The 21,606-nt window shown below is 64.5% G+C and overlaps 1 protein-coding gene and 1 long non-coding RNA gene across 2 annotated transcripts; one reads left to right on the forward strand and one right to left on the reverse strand.

Moving 5' to 3' along the window:
* The first annotated feature begins 12,161 nt into the window (after positions 1 to 12,161).
* On the forward strand, positions 12,162 to 14,676 carry GPR20 (G protein-coupled receptor 20). The gene has a single exon (XM_090282721.1). The coding sequence runs from the start codon at positions 12,186 to 12,188 to the stop codon at positions 13,266 to 13,268; it is 1,083 nt and encodes a 360-aa protein (XP_090138847.1). The 5' UTR covers positions 12,162 to 12,185; the 3' UTR covers positions 13,269 to 14,676.
* Positions 14,677 to 18,837: 4,161 nt separating this feature from the next.
* Positions 18,838 to 21,016, reverse strand: LOC150003941 (uncharacterized). Its single transcript, XR_016512243.1, has 2 exons — positions 20,959 to 21,016; positions 18,838 to 20,034 (listed from the first exon to the last, which is right to left on the reverse strand). It is a non-coding gene; the product is annotated as an uncharacterized LOC150003941 (long non-coding RNA).
* Positions 21,017 to 21,606: the final 590 nt, after the last annotated feature.

Below are 21,606 nucleotides of genomic sequence, written 5' to 3' on the forward strand. Positions count from 1 at the left end.
CACCCCTCCTTGGACAGCCACTGCCCAAGCTGTTGCTCCTCAGTCTTCAAACAATTCAGATGCCACCTCCTTCAGGAAGCTTTCCTGGGCTCCTCCTTTGAGGCAGCAGGAACCTGAAGCCTGAGACCACATCTCAGGTTAATCCCTGGCCTGCTGAATGACCTCTGAGCCTCTGAGGACCCACCTGTGAATTAGTGACAAGGCTGGGGACAGTGCTCCCCAAGACACCGCAAGGAAGAGTACCATGAAGCCCCCTGCAGTGCCCACCCTCTCTCCACCAGCCAGAATAAACTCAGGCTTCCCTCCCACACCTGGAGTCCCAGTGACAGCCGCGGTGTAAACAGCCAAGGAGACGGCAGAGGAAGTGTCAGTCTGCCTAAACAGACCTGCTGGCCAGAGATGAGGAGCAGGCCCGGTGGGTGACGGGGCTGGGGCAGGAAGGATGAAGGTGGGACTGAAACAGGGTTTGGTTTATAGAGGAAAAAATAATTATCTGCAAGACCTTGGACAAAGTCCGTTTGTTCTTGAAGAGATGGATGGATGGAGGGATGAGTGGAGGGAGAGATGGAGGGAGGGTGGAGGTGTGGATGGATGTACAGATGGAGGGGTGGATAGAGGGAGGGAAGGAGGGAGGCTGCCCACCAGAGACGAAGCTCCGGCAGTGACGCGGTGTGAGCCAGGGTCTAGGTTGGGGCCGGAACAGAGCGAGCTGCTCAGCCAGCGTCTGCTCCAACCAGCATCTCAGTGCACTGACGGGAGCCAAGGTGTGTCCGGGGACAGTCACCTGGCTGCTCATCAGTCACCGGGGATGCCCCGGCGCCAGTCTGGACCACTCAGCCCAGCCTCTCGAGGGCTCAGCCTGGGTGTCCCTCTGAGGAAAGCTCCCCAGGGACCCTGCTGGGCACCCACGTGTTCAACCCCCACACGGCCGTGAGTGACCCTGGAACACATCTGTCATCTCATTGACCCCTCACTGCAGGGCCACACGTGGCTGTCCTTGTTGTGCAGATGGGGAAACCAAAGCACAGGCAGGCTAAGGGACTCATCTCAGGTCGGAGGCAGTGGGACCAGCGTTAGAATCCAAATTGGTCACCCCGAAATGCCCCCATCGCCTCATCTGAGGCCCCACCCCAGTCTCTCCCACTTCTCGGGGAGGCAGGCTGGGGTCAGAAGTCAACCCCCCGCAGGAGGGCCCAGTGCACGGGGCCAAGGGGCCTTGCCAAGCCTGTCCTGGCCCTGACCCTCCGCCTCCCGTGTGACAGCAGGGGCCCCCGCCCACTGCAGAGGTGGGCACTGACCGAGTCTTCTCTACCCTGCAGGCGCCTGATGCCGGAGGGCTCTGCCCGACCCTCAAGGACAAAGGGACAATTTCACACACAAGCCTGGGGGTTCACGGACCCTGAGCCAGAGCGTCGAGACAGGCCACCCAGCGGGAAGACCAGAGATTCTAAGAGCTTCCTCCTATGGAGCGTTGTTTTTAGCCCGGTTTTAAATTTTGTGTTAGCGCTGACAGGCCCTATGCGTCGACGCACCCCACTGCACAGGGAGTAGGCACCATTGACACATTGTCTGTCCTCAGGCCGCAGGTCTCCGAGGCCCTGCTCCTGCCCTAGGTCAACGGGGAGAGCCCGGGGGTCAGGAGCTGCTCCTGGATTGGCCAGCACCCCCCAGCTGCCCAGTGGCGACTGTCACTCCCCGTCTGTCTCTGCCACCCTTGGGACCTTCTCTTACTTGCAGCAGCTGCACCCTCACAGCGGCGCCCATGCCATGCCTCCCTGGGGCGGGTCAGCCACAGCCCAGCGGGTGGCCTGTGCTGAGCCCGTGCCCAGCCCATGCCCAGGGAGCACCGGCCGGGGCTGCTACAATCACTGTCTTAATGGCCGCTGATGCCGCCGTCCTCACCACTGCCGCCATCGTGCCCGTGTGTGGTTGGGATCTGCAGACCAGTTTCCCTGCCAGATTCAGGACCCTCGAGCCCCATGGAGGACGGCCTGCAGTGCAGGGTCTGGACACCCGACTTATTTCCTGAGAGCAGCCGGGGGAGGGGCCCTGGAGTCCCGCTCGTGGGAGGGACGGTGAGGCCCAAGGCCCAGGCGGTCATCTCCCCCACCCAGGCGTGGGTGGGACCAGGTTGCTGGCCATCTGAAAGTACCGTGACCGAGGGCAGCCATCGGACAGCCTGAGAACAGACGGGGCCCCCACCCTGGCTCCCCCTCCTTCCCCGGCCCCTCCCGCCCATCTAAACACCGTCCAGGTCTGGCCTCTGTCCTTCTGACACGTCTCATAAGCAGGAAGCAGCCAACAGGACCCCGCCGGCCGGGAGGATCCCAGACACCATCAGCTCCCTGGGGAGAAGGAGGGGGCTGGGGAGATGCCTCGGAGGGAGCTCTAGTGCCCCCACCCCACGGGAAAGAGAGAGGGGAGGACACAGTGCCCCCAGCGCCCTCTGTGACATGTGAGGCCCTTTCTTAAGAGGGTCTGGGGGGTGGGGTCGGAGGGCGGGGCGGCTTGGGCCAGGCAGGGTGCCTGGCGGCTGCTCCAGCCGCTCCCTGACGCTGATCCTCGTAACAGACTGAGCCCTTGTCTGGGTCCCACAGGGAACCCTCGCCCTGGTCACCCTGGTCCCACACTGAGCCCTGACCCCCATCACTGAGCCTCAATCCTGGTTCCACGGAGTCCGGATGCCCGCCCAGCCCCGCGCCCGACTGGCCCCACGAGGTTAGCGGCAGCGGGGTCCCTGTTCCCTACTCCAGGTGGGCCAGCTGGGGCGCGGGCCCTGAGGCCACAGCCGGTCAGGTGCTGAGCCGGGACCTGGGCCCGGGAGTCGGACTATGCGTCTGGCACTGTCTCCTTCCCAGCAAAGCTTCTGGGGACCAACCTGCCCAGGGCCCTAGAGGGGCCACGTGAGGAAGAGGCAGCCCCTCCTGGACAAGTGCCCTGGGGCCGGGCACACAGAGGGTCTGAGCCCAGCACTGCCAGGGGCGATGCCCAGAGTGGGAGCGGCGGGTGGCCCAGCTCCCCTGGAGGCCTCTGGGAAGACAGTTCAGGACAGACAGACCACTCTGGGAGTCAGATACTTTCCTGGTGGGGGACGGCCTCACTCTACGTCCCATCAGCAATGCCGGGGTTCAGGCCTGGCGGGAGCAGATGTCCCAGCCTCCAGGGTCCATCCCGCCAAAGTGCAGGGGACACCACACCCACGGCTTCGAAGCCTGTGGGGCGACCTGTGTTTCTGGCTCAGGCTTTAGAAAGACAGTAAACGCACATGCTGTGTGTTACGAACACACCACGGCATCGGGGCTACATGCGGGCCATTCCCAGGACGCAGGGTGTGTAATGGTTGCACCCGCCCTACACCAGTCCAGCCAGGAGGCACGGCTGGGCGGCCTGGTGTCAAACTCACCTGCATGCTCTCCCGCCTCGGAGCCGACTGGGTTTCAGGATTCAGGGCGGGGGGGCCTGCCCGCCCCTGACGCTCTGTTCCCTCCCCACCCACTGCCCCAGAGAACTGGCACCAGCCTTCCAGAAAGCCACCTCCTGGCCAACGGAAACAGCCTCCCTCCGCCCATTCCCATCGGCTGTCCGATCCTGGGGCAGCGGGTGGTGAGGAGGAGGTAGGACCTTTATGGACAGTGACCGGGACACCCCACCACCACCCCAGCTGGCCTGCGTTACCGCTGCCCAGGTGGCCAGACCCAAGGCAGGAAGGAGACAGGCTGGGACATGTTGAGGGCGCCCAGGGAGGCAGGGGCCAACCCCAGCTCATCCGGCCACTGCCCCACCCAGGCCTTGTCTGCTGCAGGAGGGCTCCAGGCCTTTCTGGTCGAGGACGGTGACCGGGGAGCTCCCTGCCCCTGCGAGGAAGGCGCACAAGGCTGTGCAGACAACACAGTGACTGCCGCTGCGTCCCCACGCGGACGACACCCCCGCTGTCCCTGCAGCCAAGGCAGTAGAGCCCGGAGTCAGGGCCACTGCTGGGAGGCCAGCTGAGCAGACAGACACAGACAGACATGGCTGTTCCGGTCCCATGGGCTGTTCTGAAATAGAAAGCAGGTCTGAGGTCCTGCGGGGGACGTGGCTGGCTCTTGACCTGGGTGGGTGGCTTTTGGTAGCTGAATTCGGCCTCCAGGACTTGGGCTGTCAGCTGCCCAGGACCGGAGCCTGGACCTCAAACCTGACACTCACCCCCCAGTGCCTGGGGGATGGGTTGCCAAAGCTCCCGGAGAGAGAGCAGGCCGGGCCCAGCGGGGCAATCCAGGCCCGCTCCAGAACTCGGGGCTCCTCCCAGCCCACCGCCTCCCCGCTCACTGAAGCAAAATTCTGCCCCAGCTGAGCCTCACTCTCATTTCTCCAGCTCCCCGCTCGCTGTCGTGGGCCTCAGCAGGGGTCCCCACCTCCGGCCTGTGTTCCCACATCCCGTGTCCCACTGACGCACAGGCCTAGGTGCTTGCTGGGACGAGGGGACCTGGCCTGGGGCCTTTCATAGGCCTGTTGTCCCCACTTCAAGCACGTGAGTGGTCCAACTGGGCTCAATCCTGGGGCTGCCCAAGGGCCCACCATTCCCAGCCTCCCAGGCCCCTCACCCCAGACACAGGTCACTTTTCCCTGGGGCACATGGCCACTGACCCCTCAGGAGGGTCCCAAGGGCCTTTCTTGCCCACCCAGCGCAGGTCACCCCGGGGCCGGGGGTTCCCCCACTCCTCCCAGGGGCCTGGGGCCTCTCGCAGAGCTGGCCTGCAGCTGCGCACCCTGGCAGGCCCGGGTCGGCCTCACCCCACGCAGACAGCAGGACACAGAGCCACGGTCCCAGCGCTGGCCACAGCCCAGTGGCACAGAGACGAGGGCTCCGCTGGAGGACAGATGAGGTCTGGAGCGGCAGGCACCAGGAGGGCGACAGGTCCTGCCTGGCTGTCATGGAGTGTCCCCGCTCCCCCCCCCGCCCCCCCGCCCCCCCTCGGCTGCTTTGCTGCTATTTGTGGCTGTCCTCAGAATGGCAGACTTCGGTCCTTCGTGAGTCCTGGGACAGGATCGCAGATCCAACCGCGAGAGTGGGGGCTCCTGCCAGCTGACAGAGGGTCCCCACCAGGCTGGGAAGCTCCACCCTAAACTGCCCCAGTCAGACCCACTCACTGGAAAACTTTCTGACCCCTGACTGACCAGGTGACAAGGGTGACATTGTCCTTGTGTGCTTGTCTCCACTGAGAGCCCCCCGAGGGTCACTCAAGCCTCCTGGGCTCCGGCACCGCCCCCGCCCCCACCGCTGGGTCCTACCAAGAAGAGCCCCCACCGCGGCCCCCAGAGGTGGGCACAAGGCCTGCCGGCCTCCTTCTGACTCAGCGGCCGGCCGTCTCCAGCTCGTAAAACCCAGGCCTCCCCTGGCTCAGCCCTCCCGCCCCCGCCCACGTCCCGCCAACACGAGCCCACGCTCCCCCAGCAGGACCCTGGGTGCCCCTGCCTGGCCGGCCAGGAGCCCGTGCCAGCCTGGGCCAGGGGCCCTCGTGGGCCAGAGGTCCTGCACCTTGCGGGCCTCGGTTTCCTCTTCCAGGGTAGAGGCAACAGTGTTCTCAGGAGATAATGAGAGTGTGTGGGCACAGCCTGCATTAGTGGGGAGCCCGGGGTGAGGGAGGGAAGCTGCTTCATCCACCGCCCTCCCCCAGAATCCCCCATGGCTCCCTGCTGCCCTCAGGGCCGCAATCGCCACTCCAGCCTCCACAGGGACAGCTGAGACCCAATGTAGCGCCTCCCGCTCAGTCCCAGCTGCATTGCTCCTCCCTGCCCTCCACAGCTGGAGGCCCCGGGGTACAGCTCCTGCTACCCACAGGGCCTCCTTCCACCACCCCACCACCCCCACCTCTGCCTGGAGCTATATCCCCACACCCAGGGGCCCCCTCGCCCCCAGCGCCGGCCCTGGCAGCAGCCTGAGACCTCCCAGGCCAGGGGCCTCGGGGGCGGCCGTCTCTGTGTCCCAGTGCCTGGCGCAGGCAAGCTCAGTAGGTGCCCAGGAAACAAGGTGCTGGAGGACTGAAGCAGGTGAGTGAGCAGGAGCATGGGGACAGGTGGCTGAGGGCACCCGGACCTCCCCCGGCCCTGGGACCCTGACCCACCAGGGCTGGCCGCCAGCCTCTGCCCCGGTCAGCGTGCCTGTGGAGGGCGGGCCATCCATTCCAGCGCCACCCTGGGTCAGGCCCCAGCTACTGATACCTACCCGCTGGCCCTGTCAGGTCCAGGTTTTCCCACACAGCCAATCCCTGTGTCCCCGCAGAGGTGACACCGGGCCGCGCGTGGTTCTGGGCCAGTGCCAGCCCTGCGTACACACTCAGGCATGCCTGTGTCCCCGTGAGGTCGCAGCCTCCTAGGGACACACACCAGAGACCCAGACGCCGCTCATGCAAACCGCAGAGCCCGGAGGGCAGAACGGCGCAGCCACCGGGACACCTGTCCCCTCCCGGGTCTGCGTGTGCTCCCACGTTCCCGGCACTCAGAGCGCCAGCTGCACTCCACTGGGTCTCTGCGGCCTCCGCAGACAGGACCGTGGGGGGACAGAGAGCTGGGGCTGCATCCACCATCCTTTCCTGTCTCCCCTCCCCACCCCCCAGGGGGTGTAGCTTAATTCCACGCCTCGGTGCCTCAGTTCCCTCCTCTGCCAGGCAGGACCGTGGACTCCGCAGTCCCTAAGCTCCTCCCCACAAGGCCCGGGACAAGCTCTTCTAGGGGACTGGGGTGGGGGTGAGAAGGGAGAAAAACGAGCCGCCCCGCCCCCGCTCCGCCCCCACCCCGCCCCCACCTCTGCTGCCTTTGCCCAAAAGGAGACCCGGGCGCCCGCCTGACGTCAGGCCCCAGGAAGGCGCGTCGGGGCAGCCTGACCGAGAGGCCACAGAGCTGCCAGGGAGGCTCCGGGAGCGCCGGCTGTCTCCAGCCGCCAGTGGGCGAAGGTGAGGTGAGTCCCTGAGGGCTGGTCAGCCCGGGCGTCTTCCTCACCAGACAGGCAGCCTGAGGCCAGAGGGGTTCTGAGGTCCCCCCTGTAGGGAGCCATTGTAGAGATGGGAAAACTGAGCCCCCCGAGGGCAGGGGCTAGAGCTGGACAGGCTGGGTGCAGAGCAGGGAGGGAGAGCTCCCAAAGGCTTGTGGGGCGCCCCTCCTGACCCAGAGTCACCCCCGTCCCGTGCTGCTGAGCCGCCAAGCCCTTCTCTGGGTTTCATTCATTCATTCAGCACGCTCATGGACTCTGCTGGGAGCCCAACACTGGGCCTTGGCTCCCCACAAGTCAGGGCACTAGGGCGGGAGACCCCAGAGGCACTGGGTAAGCTCTGGGACCTTGGCCACGACCATCCCCCAGGCTGGGGTCAGGCTGGGGGGTGAAGGGTTTGTGGGGACAAGCTCGGAGCAGGGCACACCCCCTGTGGAGAGCCATTCTTCAGCTCAGGCCCTTCGCTCCAGCCGCGCCCTCCCGCAGCCCATTTGGGGTGCAGAGACTGAGGCCCAGGCCCACCCCCCACCCCCAGCGTGGACCTCGGAGCTGGCTCTGTCCCTGCCCGGCTCTCTCGGGTGGTGACTGCCCTGTGAGAAGGAACAGGGTCCCCAAGGGGCAGGCAGGCGGGTTGGGAACTGGCCCGGGGCCAGGGCGGCGGGCCGGGTAGACAGGGAGCAGCTGTGAAGCTTCAGGCAGACTGGGAACGGAAGGGACGGGTGGGATGGAGGGTGGCGTCCCTCACGGCCTTCAGCCCGGCTGCCACACTGCCCCGCTGGCCACCATACCCTTCTCCCAGACAGAAGGCCAGCCAGGGCCCCTGCCCTTGCAGGGGCTTCCTGGCTGCACAGCCCGGTCAGGCTGCTGCCCCCCGGCCTGTAGTTTCTTCCCTGCCTAGCAAGCACGGTCAGCTTCCGGACATGGCGCCAGCAGGAGGGTACATGGGGCAGAGACCCAACCCCAGCCTCCCCGGCCCCGGCCGGGGGACTCAGACACACCTCCATTTCCTCCCAGGCAGAGTGGGGCTGGGAACACCAACTTGGGGACGTCGGAGAGGGGCCAGTGACACCGTGCAAGGGGTCACCTTGGAGACAGCGCACGAATCAGGGGTTACAGCTCTTCCTGGGGCACCAGGCGGTCGGAGGGGCTCAGGGAGGACAGTGCGAGGTGGTGACTGAGGGCGCAAGGTAGCACAGGCAGAGGTGGCCTGCCAGGCAGAGGGCGGAGCGTATGCAAAGGCCAAGAGCACCAGGCAGAGGCCAGACAGGTGCAGCCTGGAACCCTGTCCCGGGGCCCCGAGGGAGGCTGCATTAGGAGCAGGGTGAGGCACCACAGCAGGTGGCAGTGAGGGCTGTCTGAGCACCCACAGGACCCCCGTGTGGGGTGATGCCGGGGCTGCCCCCCCAAGAAACTAACATTTCATCAAGGGCTGGAATGGGCAGCAGTCAGGTGCCCTCAATAGGGTTCCACCTGCACCCACATGTGACCCTTTCCTGGAGCTGCGGGGAGGGAACCCTTGCGGGGAAGGGACCTAGATTGTGGCTGGTACCACCTAGGACTTGTTGGGTGACCCAGAGCCAGTCTGGTTCCTCTTGGAGGCCTCAGGGAGGGCCCAGCTGTCCCTGGCAGAGCCAACAGGGGCTCAGACCAGCCAAAACCAGCAGGCGGTATTCTAAAGCGGATATAACGAAACCAGGAATAATCGGAAAAGTAAACAGACCCCCGGTTCCCCTAGTAGTGGCTCCGTGGGCCATGGAAGCTCATCTTGCTGGGGGTGTCAGCACCCATAGGTGCTGTGTGCCCAAGAATCTCCTAGCGCACAAACCCCACATCCAGAGAGGCCCGCCCGGCCCGGTCCCACCCCTGTGTGGGCCTGGGAGCAGCAGGGCCTGGCTTTGATCCCCAGCTCCGCCACCTTCGCGCTGTGTGACCTAGGGCACGTCACTCACCTCTCTGGGCCAATGCTTCCTCCTCTATCTAACCCGGGACTACTGTGTGGATGCACAGCAGGGGTTCTGAGCCCCTTGGGCAGGGAGAAGCTGGGCCTGGCCTCCGCATCTGCCCCTCCCAGGCCTGGTGCAGGCAGCAGCCACCTGCTGCCCCCTGGCTGAGACCAGGCTCCCCGCCGTCCCCCAAGTGGCAGAGGGGGAGGCAGCCAGACTGCAAGATTGGTGTCTGCTCAGCGGTCGTGTGTCTGCGGAGAGCACGCAGGGACGGGCTAGGGGGTTGAAAGGAACCAAGAAGAGGTCAAAACACACCCCTCCCTGCCGAGGAGAGGAAGCTGGCACGGCCCGGGTCCCCCGTGATGTCACGGCCTTGTGTTGCTGGGCACACAGCAGGAACCCAGCAAGGCGTGAGTGGAGGCCGTGGGGCACACAGCCCCTTCTTGGTTGGCATGGCCATCAGGTTGGACAGAGAGGGAGCCCCAGAAGGGGACAGGGTCAAATGACTTGGGGAAAGGTGCCTATTCTTCCTCTTTGAGGAGGTTGCTGGGTTTGGGCCCTCACAAAGGCTGAGAGAAGCCCTGCCCAGCGCGCGGCAGATGCTCAGGCCAGGTATCTGCACAGAAGAACAGAACCTTCTTCTTCTTCCAGGCCCAGGAGGAGGGGCACGTGGGGAGTGGGTGCTCTGTTGCTGCTGGCAGACGAGGCTGCTTCCTGAGTGCCCCACCTGCCCTCTCGGCATCAAGGCCCTGGCTGTGGGACACCCCAGGGAGACCCGGGTTCGAGTCCCAGCGAGGAGGCCTAGAGGCGGGACAGGAAGAGTCACAATGTTGCAGCCCCAGCCAACACCGTGGGTCCTCTCTCTGGGAGACAGCATGAAGGAGCTGTCCTTACGTCACTTCCCAGGCAGGGAGACTGAGGCTGAGGGAGCCCAGACCCGAACCTCTGCTGGAGAGTGCTCCTGTGCAAACCTGCCCCACAGCGCCCAGCCCCTGGCCATCGCCAGCTGTGATGTCCCCACACTTTGCCATGGGGCGTGGGCATGCCAAGAGCGTGGTCAGGGGCCCGCAGAAGGGCACGGGCTTGACAAAGCAGATTCAGGGGTTGGGGGTTCTCAGTGTGTGACCAGGGTCAGGGCTCAGCCTGTGACCAGAGTTGGGGGTCAGTGTGACAGATAGCAGATCAGGCTCATCACGGTCCTGACATGGTGACTCCGTGTGTGACTGGGGTGGAGGCTCAGTATGTGGCCGGGATCAGGGTTCAAGACACAGAACTGAGAACCTGCAGGTGCTTGGCCAACGTGTCTCCACCCCTGAGCGCCTCTTGGGCGTCCGGAGCACCCTGCACGCAGCCCCACCCAGACGCCCCGCCCGGACGCCCGGCGCCTCTGTGAGTGGCTGGCCGTGGGGGAGCTTCCTGGAAGCGTCTCCCACAGAAAGCGGTCTGTGGTGTTTGGTGCTTGTCCCTGATGGTGACAGTGAGGAGGGCCTCTTGCAGGCACTCTGGGCAACTGAAAAGCATCTGGGAGTCTCAAAATCCTTGCCCTCTGCCCCCGGGCCAGCTCCCGGGTCCTGGGGTCTGTCCCCCGAGTTTTGCGAGGCGTGGTTTTCTCATCGCTGAGGACGGACATGATGGGGGGCATTCCGGCCCATCCCGGTGACCTTTAGCTCCCTTGCGCCAGAGGACAAAGCCCACCGCCCCTCTGCCCGCTGGAGGGCTCTCCCTGCCCCATGGCCCTCACTCTTCCTTCCTCCCTGAGCTGCATCCACTGACTCTGTCAGGGGCCGGGGGTCCCAGGCACTGGGCAGCCCACCTGCAGGACCTGTAAGCCAAGGTCCGGCCCAAGTGTGCTGGGGACAGCTGGAGCGGCTGGGCTCAGGCCTGGGCAGCACCTGAGCCCTCCTGGCGGCCTCGGCCTGCAGAGTGACCTCTGGCTGGTGCTGACCTCTCTGATCCCAAGGGTGGAGGCAGCCGCCCGTTCTGCCCAGGGGTCCCTCCAGGCCAGCTGGGGCCCTGAGCCTCAGCTATGGAGGCCCCTCTCCTAGGCCCACGCCTGCCCCCCAGGACTCAGAGTCCTCCGTCCACAGAGTGGACGCTGCCAGAGAGTCTGTGGCCAGAGAGGCGGGCAGTGTCCGGCCAGTTCACTTCCCTCTGGCCCTGGGAGAGAGGAGGGTCCTCTCTGCCCCTGCAGGCCGGGGAGGGCACACTAAGCCCCTGGAGGGCCTCACGCCCACCCCCCTCCCTGCTGCTCCCAAAAGCCTTCTCCTCCCCCCCCCCCCCCAAAAGCCAGAAATGCCCTTATTTGGAGGATCTTCCTTCAGGGTGGGGGGCGGGACGCTGTTAACCCTTCATTTATAAATAAAGGAATAAATCTCGGCAAGTTAAACAGCTCAGCAGGAACGTAAACAAAGTGGGCAGCCCCAGCCCAGCCCCCAGCCGCCCCCAGCCGCCCCCATCAGCTTGTCGGGGCCACCAGGCGTGGACAGCAGACCGCAGGAGCGCAGCGTTTATTTAACTCACACCCACTCGGGCCCCACTGCCTCAGGGTCTGGCTCCAGCCCTGGCCCGGAACCACGCTGCGGGGCCTCCCACACAACCAGGGATCCATCCTCTTTGGGCCGAGGCACTACAGGGGCCCCCAGGAGGCTAGTTCTCAGCCCCATCCCTGCTCCTCGCAAGGCCCCGCATCCGGGGCGCTGACCTGGTGCCGGCCCGAGAGTAGGTGAGGACAGCGTGGCCTGGAGGACGGGCCGCGCTGCACAGGCCGAGTGAGCACCGACGGGGGGCCGCCCAGGGCCAGGCTGTGAGCCGAGCACTGGATTCTCTGGCACCGGCGCTGCGCTGTGCACTGCGGGGCTCCCTGAGTCATCCCTGGGCTCCGGGATCCCAGCTGTGCCATCGGGACACGGGCACTTTCCGCAAGTGGCACAGAGAGCGAGGGAGGCGGCGGCCCTGCCCCTCTGCTGTGCCACAGCCACTGCCTCTGTGTTCCAGGTCCTGGTGCCCGACCTCCACCCAAGGGGGTTGGTTACACGGGAGGAGCCGGCTCAGGGCACAAGCGTCTGCCACAGCCCCATGCCGGCCAGGGTTGGGGCCGGGGAGCAGAGAGGGCAGGCCTTGCAGGGCTGCGCGGGGCGGAGGCATGAGGGCAGACATGCTGGGGCGCTCACGGGGCAGACCAGCCAGGTGCAGCCCCCAGGCAGGGCTCGGGTACCCCCAGGGTAACCCCATCTCTTTCTTCCCAGGCCTGGGGTGAGTGCTGGCCAGCCGCCGTCATGCCGTCTGCATCTCCTGCGGGGCCCTGGACGGTGGCGGCCCCCAATGCCACCGCGGCGGTGGCGGCGTGGGCCAACCTCAGCACGCCCGAGAGGCCCCTGTTCCACCTGTTCGCCATGCTGGATGAGGAGCTGCACAGCACCTTCCCGGGCCTGTGGCGGGCGCTGATGGCGCTGCACGGGGTCATCTTCCTGGGGGGGCTGGCGCTCAACGGGCTGGCGCTGTACGTCTTCTGCTGCCGCACCCGGGCCACCACGCCGTCCATCGTCTACACCATCAACCTGGTGGTGACCGACCTGCTGGTGGGGCTGTCCCTGCCCACGCGCTTCGCGGTCTTCTACAGCACGCGGGGCTGCCCGCACTGTGCCTTCCCCCACATCTTTGGCTACTTCCTCAACATGCACTGCTCCATCCTCTTCCTCACCTGCATCTGCGTGGACCGCTACCTGGCCATCGTGCAGCCCGAGGGTGCCCGCCGCTGGCGCCAGCCCGCCTGCGCCCGGGCCGTGTGCGCCTCTGTGTGGCTGGCGGCCGGCGCCGTGACCCTGTCCGTGCTGGGCGTGGCGGCCGGCAGTGGGCCCTGCCACCGCGTCTTCGCGCTGACAGTGCTGGAGTTCCTGCTGCCGCTGCTGGTCATCAGCGCGTGCACGGGCCGCATCGTGTGCGCGCTGTCGCGGCCGGGGCTGCCTCGCCAGGGCCGCCAGCGCCGCGTGCGGGCCGTGCAGCTGCTGCTCACGGTGCTTGTCATCTTCCTCGTCTGCTTCACACCCTTCCACGCCCGCCAGGTGGCCGTGGCACTGTGGCCCGACGTGCCACGCCATGCCAGCCTCGTGGTCTACCATGTGGCCGTGACCCTCAGCAGCCTCAACAGCTGCATGGACCCCATTGTCTACTGCTTCGTCACCAGTGGCTTCCAGGCCACCGTCCGTGGCCTCTTCCGCCGGCGTGGAACAGAGTGTGAGCCTGCCGTCGGTGACGTGGTCAGCATGCCCAAGGGCTCCAGGGGCTTGGCGCACCGCCACGCCCTCAGCGCCGGCCCCCGTGCCCGCACGCAGGCCCTGGCTAATGGGCCTGAGGCATAGTTGGCAGGACCTGGTGAGGGGTCCAGAGGTCAGGGCTGAACTGAGCCTGCCAGGTTTCTCCTTGATCGATTGGTGATGGCTGCCCAGGGCCCAGTGTGGAGAGTCTAAGGCCACCGTGCTCAGGTTGATGGGCAGTGTCTGCCATGGGCTGCAGGTGGGCTAGGGTGCTCTGAATGCTGATCATTCACCCACCCTGGGGTATGTGTTGTGTCCACTGAGCACTGAAAGGGGTAGACAGGAGCTCCTCCTTGCCTGGGCCATTCTGTCCCCAGAGGGGGCCCTCAGAAAAGGGACAAAGATTTTTTAGGCACTGGGGATTCCAAGGAGAGTTAAAAAGTCAACTGTTTCTCCATCCCTCCCCTCAGACAGAACAACAGAAAGGACATGTCAGGGGACACAGCATCACCTGAGTGACCGAGGGGTTTGTGTTTGGACAGGAACCCAGCCAAGGGGCCCCCGATCTGCATGTTAAGACCACAGGCCACCCAGGGCTGCTTTGCTCCAAGCCAGTACTCAGATATCTGGGTTGACGCTTAGACCTACAGTGCCCCACGGAGGAGAGGCCACCCCCTGCCCCCCACCATCTGCCCTGCATGAGGGAGAGGTTAGGCGGCAGTCCCAGTGCCACAGCTGGGGACAGCCAGGTCTGAACAGAGCCCAGCCCAACACCCCGTGCCTGCCTGCGGAGGCCGCTCAGACCTGCGCGAAGCCCCCACCCCAAGAGGACGACAGCTCCTGGCCTCCTCCTGCAGATGAGAACATCGAGTGGGGACACAGTCCTGCTATACAGAGCCCTTTGCTCTCCCCTGGCTCATCCTGGCTCCCACCTCCTCTGGCTCAGTCTTCTGACTGCCTCCTCTGACCTGGACTCCAGGATTGCCTCATGTGCCTTCTGGTCCCATCTGCAATCCCACCATCCAAACTGGGGTCCTCAGGGACCTCAAGGGCCTTGGGGGAGAAGAACGCTTGGGCCCAGGGAGCCTTCAACCACATGAGCTTTGCAGGGTGGCCCCTGTCTTCTGGGGCTGGGGCAGGAATTGGGAGCTGACTGCACACCTTTGAGAACTCAGTCTGATGGCGCCTGTGCAGGACCCTCACTAGTTGGGCCTCAGGTCCCCCCATGCCCACTCCTATCCTTGGCCTTGCAACTGGAGGGGTGGGGCGGGGGCGGGGCCACCATGCTGGCACCGATGCTTGCTCCCTCCTGCTGAGCCTCAGAGGCTAGATCAGGACTGTCTGTGGTCCCACAGGGGCCAGGTGAGAGGTCGCTGCATCCCCTCCATGGCCTCCCTCCCAGATTTTCCAAAAAGCCCAGTGGCGTGAGACGGGCTGTGTATTTATATCTGCTGTAAACAGTCTCCTTGACGAGAGGTTTTCATCCCGAATTAAACCTGCATGTTCCTTTGTGCCCCCGACTCAGCCAGTGGGCAGGGGTCACGCAGGGCACTGGGCCAGTGGTGACCCACGCACGGCCCCCTGCACTCGCTGTCCTGTGCGCAGTCGGGGGCCCCCAGGAAAGGCTGTGGAGGCAGCACCATGGCTTTGCCATCACTGGCGGGAGGAGGCTGAGGGGCCTGGGGCTGGCTGCTCCGAGGGCGGGGGTGGAAGGGGTGCAGGCAGCGGGTTTGTGGGCGGGGTGTGGGCACAGTCACCGCCGCAGGTGGACCAGCAGGATGAGGCGTCCTCGCCCCATCCTGGTCCCAGCTCCGCCTGCCCTGGGGGAGACACAGCCGTGGGCAGGGCAGCCAGAGTGCCCACAGCGTCCTCGATCACGGGAGGTGTGTGCTGGAGGGAGAAGGGGGAGGGGAGGGGTCAGGCGAGGGAGGGACTGTGGCAGCGCCTGTGGGCTTGCAACGGGGCTCCGAGTTGTCCCTTTCTCTGAACCTCCCCATGAGCCTGGGAGGTCAGGAGTGTCTCCCCATCTCCCAGAGGGGGACACTGAGGCCCTGGGTGTCTGGCTCCCAGCCCCTGCCTCCCACACCACTGGGCCCATCCCCGCCCACAAGGCATGGGCAGGGGGTCAGGGGGGGCAGTGGGCGGCGCTGGTTGGACAGGCTCATCACTCTCGCTGTCTGGCACCCTCTGAGGCCGGAGGCGTCTGGACGTAAATATTAGGGCCTGTTTAGATTAGGCTCCATTAATAGCAGGAAATGTCACTGTGGCGCCCGCCATGGCTTCCTGGAGGCCTCGACGCCTGAGGCAGGCGTGGGGGCGCCCCGCAAGAGAAACGTCCTGCCCTGACGCCCTGGTTTAGGCTCCAACCCCCAGGCCCACCTTTCACACTCCCCCACCCACCCCGCCTTCAGGAGGCTCTCTGTGGCCCCCTAGGGCAGGGAAGCTCAGGACTGGGGTGAGTAAGTAAAGACCCCCTGGGCCAGTCCTCACACCCTCTGGGGACAGGCCCCCCACACCTGAGGGGTCTGTGCTCCCAGTTCACAGAGAAGAAAATGGAGGCTCAGAGTGGGTCTGAAAAAGGAGCTAGAATTCCAACCCAGGCCTGCCTGAGCCCAAGTCCAAGGCCACACCCACCCCTGGACCCCTTAAAGGAACAGGGGAGCTGTGGGCAGGGAGGCAGGGACCAGTGGGCTGGGTGTCAGCAGAGGGGAGCGTGTCCTGGTGCAGGCAGAGGGGGAGGGCAGGGAGGAGGAGGGGACAGGGCAGGGCTGGGGAAATGGGCCCCTGCAGCCAGGCCGGGCCCCTGCTCTTTCCCTGGGTCCCCCCCCCCGAATTCCCACGTGACCACCTGTCCCTTAGAGCCTCCTCAGACTTGCAGTCAGTCCCACGCCCACTCTCAGGCTCCCCACACACACCCTGGGGCGGTCCATTCTATTCTGTGCTTGGTCTTGGCAGGCCCACCACCCCCCCAGTCTGCCCAGCTGATCAGCTGACCTTGGGAGCCCCCCAGCTCTGCCATCTGCAGGTGGGAGTCTGCTCTGCAGAGGCCAGGGGAGAGACAGCAGAGCCTGGGGGGTGCGGGAGCCCCTGAAACCTCAGCTCCAGCCCTGCCCCCTCTGGGCCCCACTTTCTTCATCTGTAATCAGAGCTGAGAGCATATGGCGCCCTGCCTGCTCCCCCCGCCCACCCAGCGGGACCACACGCCCACCTCCCACTGGCTCAGCAAGGACTTCAGCAGGAGGCCTCTCTGTTCATGAAGCAGCCTGAGGCTCTGCCGCCGCTTTCCCTGCGACCTCTCCGCGTCCAGGGCTCCAGCTCAGGGACAAGGGTGTCCTGGGCAGAGAGATGGCCTCACAGACTGTGGGGCCCTCAATCATGTTTCAAGCTGGGATGCCTTCCTGGGGTACCTTGTGGCAGAGTGGGGGCCCTGAGGGGGTCCCAGGCGGGGCAGGGGTGGGGCATGAAGTTGGTGGGAGGAGCAGGCCAGGTGCACAAGCATCTGCCCTGCGATCAACCATTGGGACCCCAACTGTGGCCCCAGGAAGAGCTCAGATGCTGGCCCACCCAGCATCTCACGAGGCCCGGGACCAGCCCATAGGGGCTGCACGGCATCTGACCGTGTGACCCCAAGATGTCCAGATTGTACTTGGGACCCATTCATGGAGGAGTCCTGGGACCCGAGGGTCTTCGTCTGCCCCACCCACCCCCACAGATGCCCCCTCCTAGTGGCCTGCTGGGGGGGTTGAGAGTCAAGCTCTAGCATATGCGGGGGAGGTCCAGGAATCTGAACCCCACCCTACCCTGCCCTCTGCAGGGCCAAGCCCAGAGGGAAGGCTGGGGGCAGCTCCTGGGACCCTAAGACCACGGGCTCACAGAGGGAGCACCCCTGCCCAGCCCAGGGCAGGCGCTCCGGGGCTGGAGCCCAGGCAGGGGCGACAGGGTGCCCCTCACACACCACACCCCTTGGCCACACCAGCCCCTCCAGTCGTGCATGGGCCTCCGCTCCCTCTTCTGTTGAGGGAGAGAAACTGATCGACCTTCCACCTGGAGAGGGGGTTGCAAGAATTAAACACTAGTGTGCATGTGTGCGAGTTGTGTGTGCATATACTGCTGTGTACATACATGCACTGTGCATGTGGATGCACAGTGCATGTGTTTATGTGTGCATGTGCCTGCATATGTACTAAATACACATGTGCGTAGGAGCACACATGGTGCTCAGCACTTAATAATGAGGGACTAGCCTGAGATCACGGGAAGGGCCCAGCACACTCATTTACTTCCTTTCACCCACCCAGCAGCACCCCTTCCCTTCCCTGTGCCCCGCCACACACGCCCAGTCGCAGGGACTGAGGCCCTTTCTCACTCTTCCCTCCGGGTTGGGCGCTGTTTCCGGGCTCTGCTGGAGCCTGCGCTCACCTGTCAGGGGCAGAGCTCAGGGCACATCGCAGGCTTGGTCGCGGCCCAGGACTCCTGGGTTCTTCCTCGGAGCTGCCAGGGGCCTGGGGCGAGCCCCTCCCACTGACCCGCGGGACACGCGTCGTGGGACCAAGGTGTCTGGGGGCCTGAGGCCACCAGGTGGCGCTGCTGGCCCGGAGAGGCGGCCAGGACCCTCGCGTGGCCTCTGCCGCCTGACCCTGGAGCGGTGGCCCTAGAGCCCGCAGTCCTGGAAAGCAGCTTGGAGGAGCGGAGGAGCTGCGGCTTCCCGGCCCGCCTGGGAAGGAGCGTGACGGGGAGTTAGGGGAACCCAGGCCCCCCTGCTCGGGGAACTCCAGAGCAGGCCCTCGCCCAGGGCCGCAGCTCCCACCTGCCAGAGGGGAGCTGGGCCAGGGGGCCACAGGGAGCAGGGGTCATGGCGAGCCTGTGGAACGGAGCCTGATGTCACCTCACTCGGCACCTCGTGAGCCCAGAGCCCTGGGTCACAGAGCCTGGCAGCGGGGCGGCTCACTGCGTGAGCAGGAGAGAGGCGCGCCCGAGGGCTGGGGTGTCCTGACCGCAGCGCCGTGGGCTTCCAGCCGCAGCGCCGGCACCTGCCCCCAGCCCAGGCAGCGAGGAGGCAGCAGACAGGCGGATGGATGGATGCCAGGGAGAAACTGGACTAGGTCTGAGTGACTCACGGGTCCCTGACCTCTCCTGTCAGCAGAAGGGACAGGCCCTGCTTATAGGGACAGAGGAGATGGTGTCGGGTGGACCCCAGCCAATGGCTGGGCTATGACACGGCCCATGTCTCCATCTGCCCACCCGCCATCCACGAGGCAGACCCCACCCTGGCTCAGCTGAGGACGGCGGCCTGGGCGGGGCACAAGGCCAGCTCCAGCCAGGCACGCCAGGGCCTGGGCTCTCCCCCAGGTGTGCCCATGTGCGCCCCAGGGGGCAGGGGTGTGGCCAAGGGACCCTGAGACCCCCTCAGTGGGCTCCTCCCAGAACCAGGGCCAGGCACCTGCAGGCCCGCTCCTCCCTCTAGGCTATGCTTCTCCTTCCAACTTGTCCTGCCCTTCCTCTGTCCACCCGCCCCGGCCCATCCCCCATCTCTGAGCTGCCCTCCTTCTCTCCAGCCACCAGGCCCTTGCTGGGCTGGAGAGATGGCAATAGCCCTAGAAACTTAATTCCTTTTATAAATTTGTTTAAATTATTTTATCTCTTGATTTGATAGAGAGAGAGAGAGAGAGAAACATCGATTTGTTGTCCCATTTATTTATGCATCATTGGTTGTTTCCTGTATGTGTCTTGGCTGGGGATCAAACCGGCAACCTTGGCGTAGGGGGCGATGCTCCAACCGACTGAGCTCGCGGCCAGCGCCATTGAACCTTAATTCTTTAAGCTAGAATCTTGAAATCCTCTTGTGGACCCCGCTTCACTGCCATGGCTCTCAGACCTTCTGCACCCCCCTTCTTCCCTGCGCTTTGGCCTCTGCCCCCCAGCCCCCTAAGCCTCTCATGGGGTAGCCTCAGGCCTCAGCCTGCCAAGGACACCCTCCAAGGGGACCAAAGGTGCAGAGCCAGCCTGAGGAAGGCGAGAGAGGACGGTATGGGACCACAGGTGCTCCCAGAACCCCCCGGGGCACGGTCCCCGCAGGCCGGGAGGAGTTCTCAGCGGAGGATGCCAGACCCACAGAGGGGCTGCTGTGTGGGAGAAAGGGCATTCAGATGGCGCTCCTGAGAGCCAGCCTGAGGGACAAGGAAGCAGGGAGTGGACGGGCTGGGCGGTCGGATGCCCTGCCCACCTCAGATCCCACCCAAGCCTGCTGCCAGGCACACAGCTGGCCTTCAAGAAGGATCCATGATTGTGAGACTGGGTTCAAATCCCAGGTCCAGCCGTTACTTGCTACATGGCCCCTAGGCAGGTGAGTCCACCTGTCTGAGCTCACCAGTAGAATGGCCTTACAAATGCTAACTTCTCCGGCTGTTGTGAGGAAGATGCAGGGGGCGGGGCAAACATTCCACCGCCACTCACATGTCAGTGAGAGCAGCCTCCATTGATGAGTCATTCAACAAGCATTTTCTGAGCACCTACTACACTCCTTGGCATAGAATCGGAGGATGCAGCATTGACTGAGGCACAGTCCCCATCTCAAGGGGCCCACAGTGTGGGAAGGCCCTGGCAGAGATCCACACTAAGGCTCAACTGCCTTCCACAGGATTGGGGAAGGCTTTCCAGAGGAAGTGGCATTTGGCTGGGTTTTGAGGGATGAGTAGGAGTTTGCCTCTTGGAGAGAAGCAAGCAAGGGCATGTCCAGCAGCAGGCACTGTGGCGGTAGATGCTCAAAGGTATGGACGTGCAGGTCATATCATGGGATGCGCAGGGGTCAGAGGCCTGGCAGAAGGATCGTGGGCAGATCACCTCCCCTCTCTGGGCCTCGGTTCTCTTGTGTCTAAAATGAGGATAAAAACATCACCTTCTCAATGAGTAATGGCTGTGGAAAGTGCTGGGCAAATGCTAATGTTCCCTATTTAATTTTCCATGTTCCCTTTGGAGGCCAAGTTTATTTCTGTCCACACTTGGCTATTTCTAGGCCCAGAGCTCGTCCTTTCCCACAGAGGCCTCCGGCTGCCAGGCCGAGGTGGGACAACAGGGGCAGGGGCACAAGGGGCAGGACCCAGGGCATTGTCACCGGGGGTCTCCACCAATTTCCCCACCCTGTGACCCTTCAGGGTCATCACTCCAGGGAGAGAGCTGGAGGTGGGCAGTTTGCACAAGGTGGGGCCCACAGACCTCATCTCCAGAGGGTGGCTATGGCTGTTGCAGACCCTTGCAGGGATGCTGAGGCCAGGCCTGCCACGTCCCAACTCACGCTGTCTCCCCTGGTGAGTGTGGGGGCAGGACACACACTGGGACTCCGGAAGCTTAGTGTTTGAGACTCTTCAGACCCCAGGGTTCAGAGCCCTTGATACCACTGGCCTGTCAGACCTGCAGCCTCAGGCAGGAAATCGCCTGCAGAATGCCTCCCTCCTGCTCACGAGGCGTGGAGGGGCCTTCCCAGCCCAGCCCAATGCTCGGGGACAGGGCTGTCCCTGAGGGTGCAGGAGCCACCAGGTCAAGGCCCCAGTCCCAAGGGGTGGGCAGGTTTGAGCAGCGAGGGGTGAGGGACCCCCAAACAGGAGTTCAAACGCTGGCTCCAACCCAAGTGGCCCTGGGCTCCTGGCAGGTCCCCTCCCCTCTCTGCCTCAGGGTCTTTATTGACATGATCATTCACAGCAGCCAAAAGACAGATGCACGGGTAACGACCACACCCTGGAATATTACTCGGCCAGGAAAAGGAACAAAGCACCGACAGGCACATGCAACATGGACAGACCTTGGAAACACTCAGCTGCATGAGAGGAGCCAGGCGCGAGGACCACGGGGCGGGGGGGTGATCTGGTTCCATTCCCGTGAGACATTGGCTCAGGCCCACCCACGAGCAGCAGTGGCCAGGGCTGCGGGGCTGTGTGGGCTGCTTCCTGGGCACAGGCCCTCCTTCTGGAGAACATTCTGGAACTAGGGAGCGGTGGTGGTGGCACAACACTGTCACTCTACCAAAGGCCACTGAACGTTTTGCTTTAACATGGTTAATTTTATGTCTTGTGACTTTCACCCCCATAAAAAAGCCTATTAAAAGTTCCTTATCTAAAACACAGCGATCACACCACCACACAGGGCTGGGGAGCGGGCAGCCAAACACGTGGCCTGCAGCACTTGGGGCGCACCCAGCGCCGCCTCCAGCCAAGCCCAGCGCTCCCCCCGGTGGCCAGGCTGCGCTGAGGGAAGTGCCATCCAGGTGACCCACCGGCCGCGTCCCCACTGGCTCTGGTGTTTCCAGGGAGGAAGCATCCTAGAGACCAGCCAGCAGCCCACCTGCCATTCCGGGAGGGGCCCCAGGGGCACAGGGTTTCCACCTCCAGAGGGCCTGGGGCAGCCTAAGGGTCACAACGCTGTCCCAGCCTGAGCCAAGCCCACCCGTTTG

This window comes from Furipterus horrens, unplaced genomic scaffold (assembly GCF_987537825.1).
Source record: "Furipterus horrens unplaced genomic scaffold, mFurHor1.1.pri manual_scaffold_7, whole genome shotgun sequence".
Taxonomy (NCBI): Eukaryota; Metazoa; Chordata; class Mammalia; order Chiroptera; family Furipteridae; genus Furipterus; species Furipterus horrens.

Bases quoted from the DNA above. Each gene is read 5' to 3' on its own strand.
- GPR20 (XM_090282721.1), top strand. From the start codon at position 12,186: ATGCCGTCTGCATCTCCTGCGGGGCCCTGGACGGTGGCGGCCCCCAAT.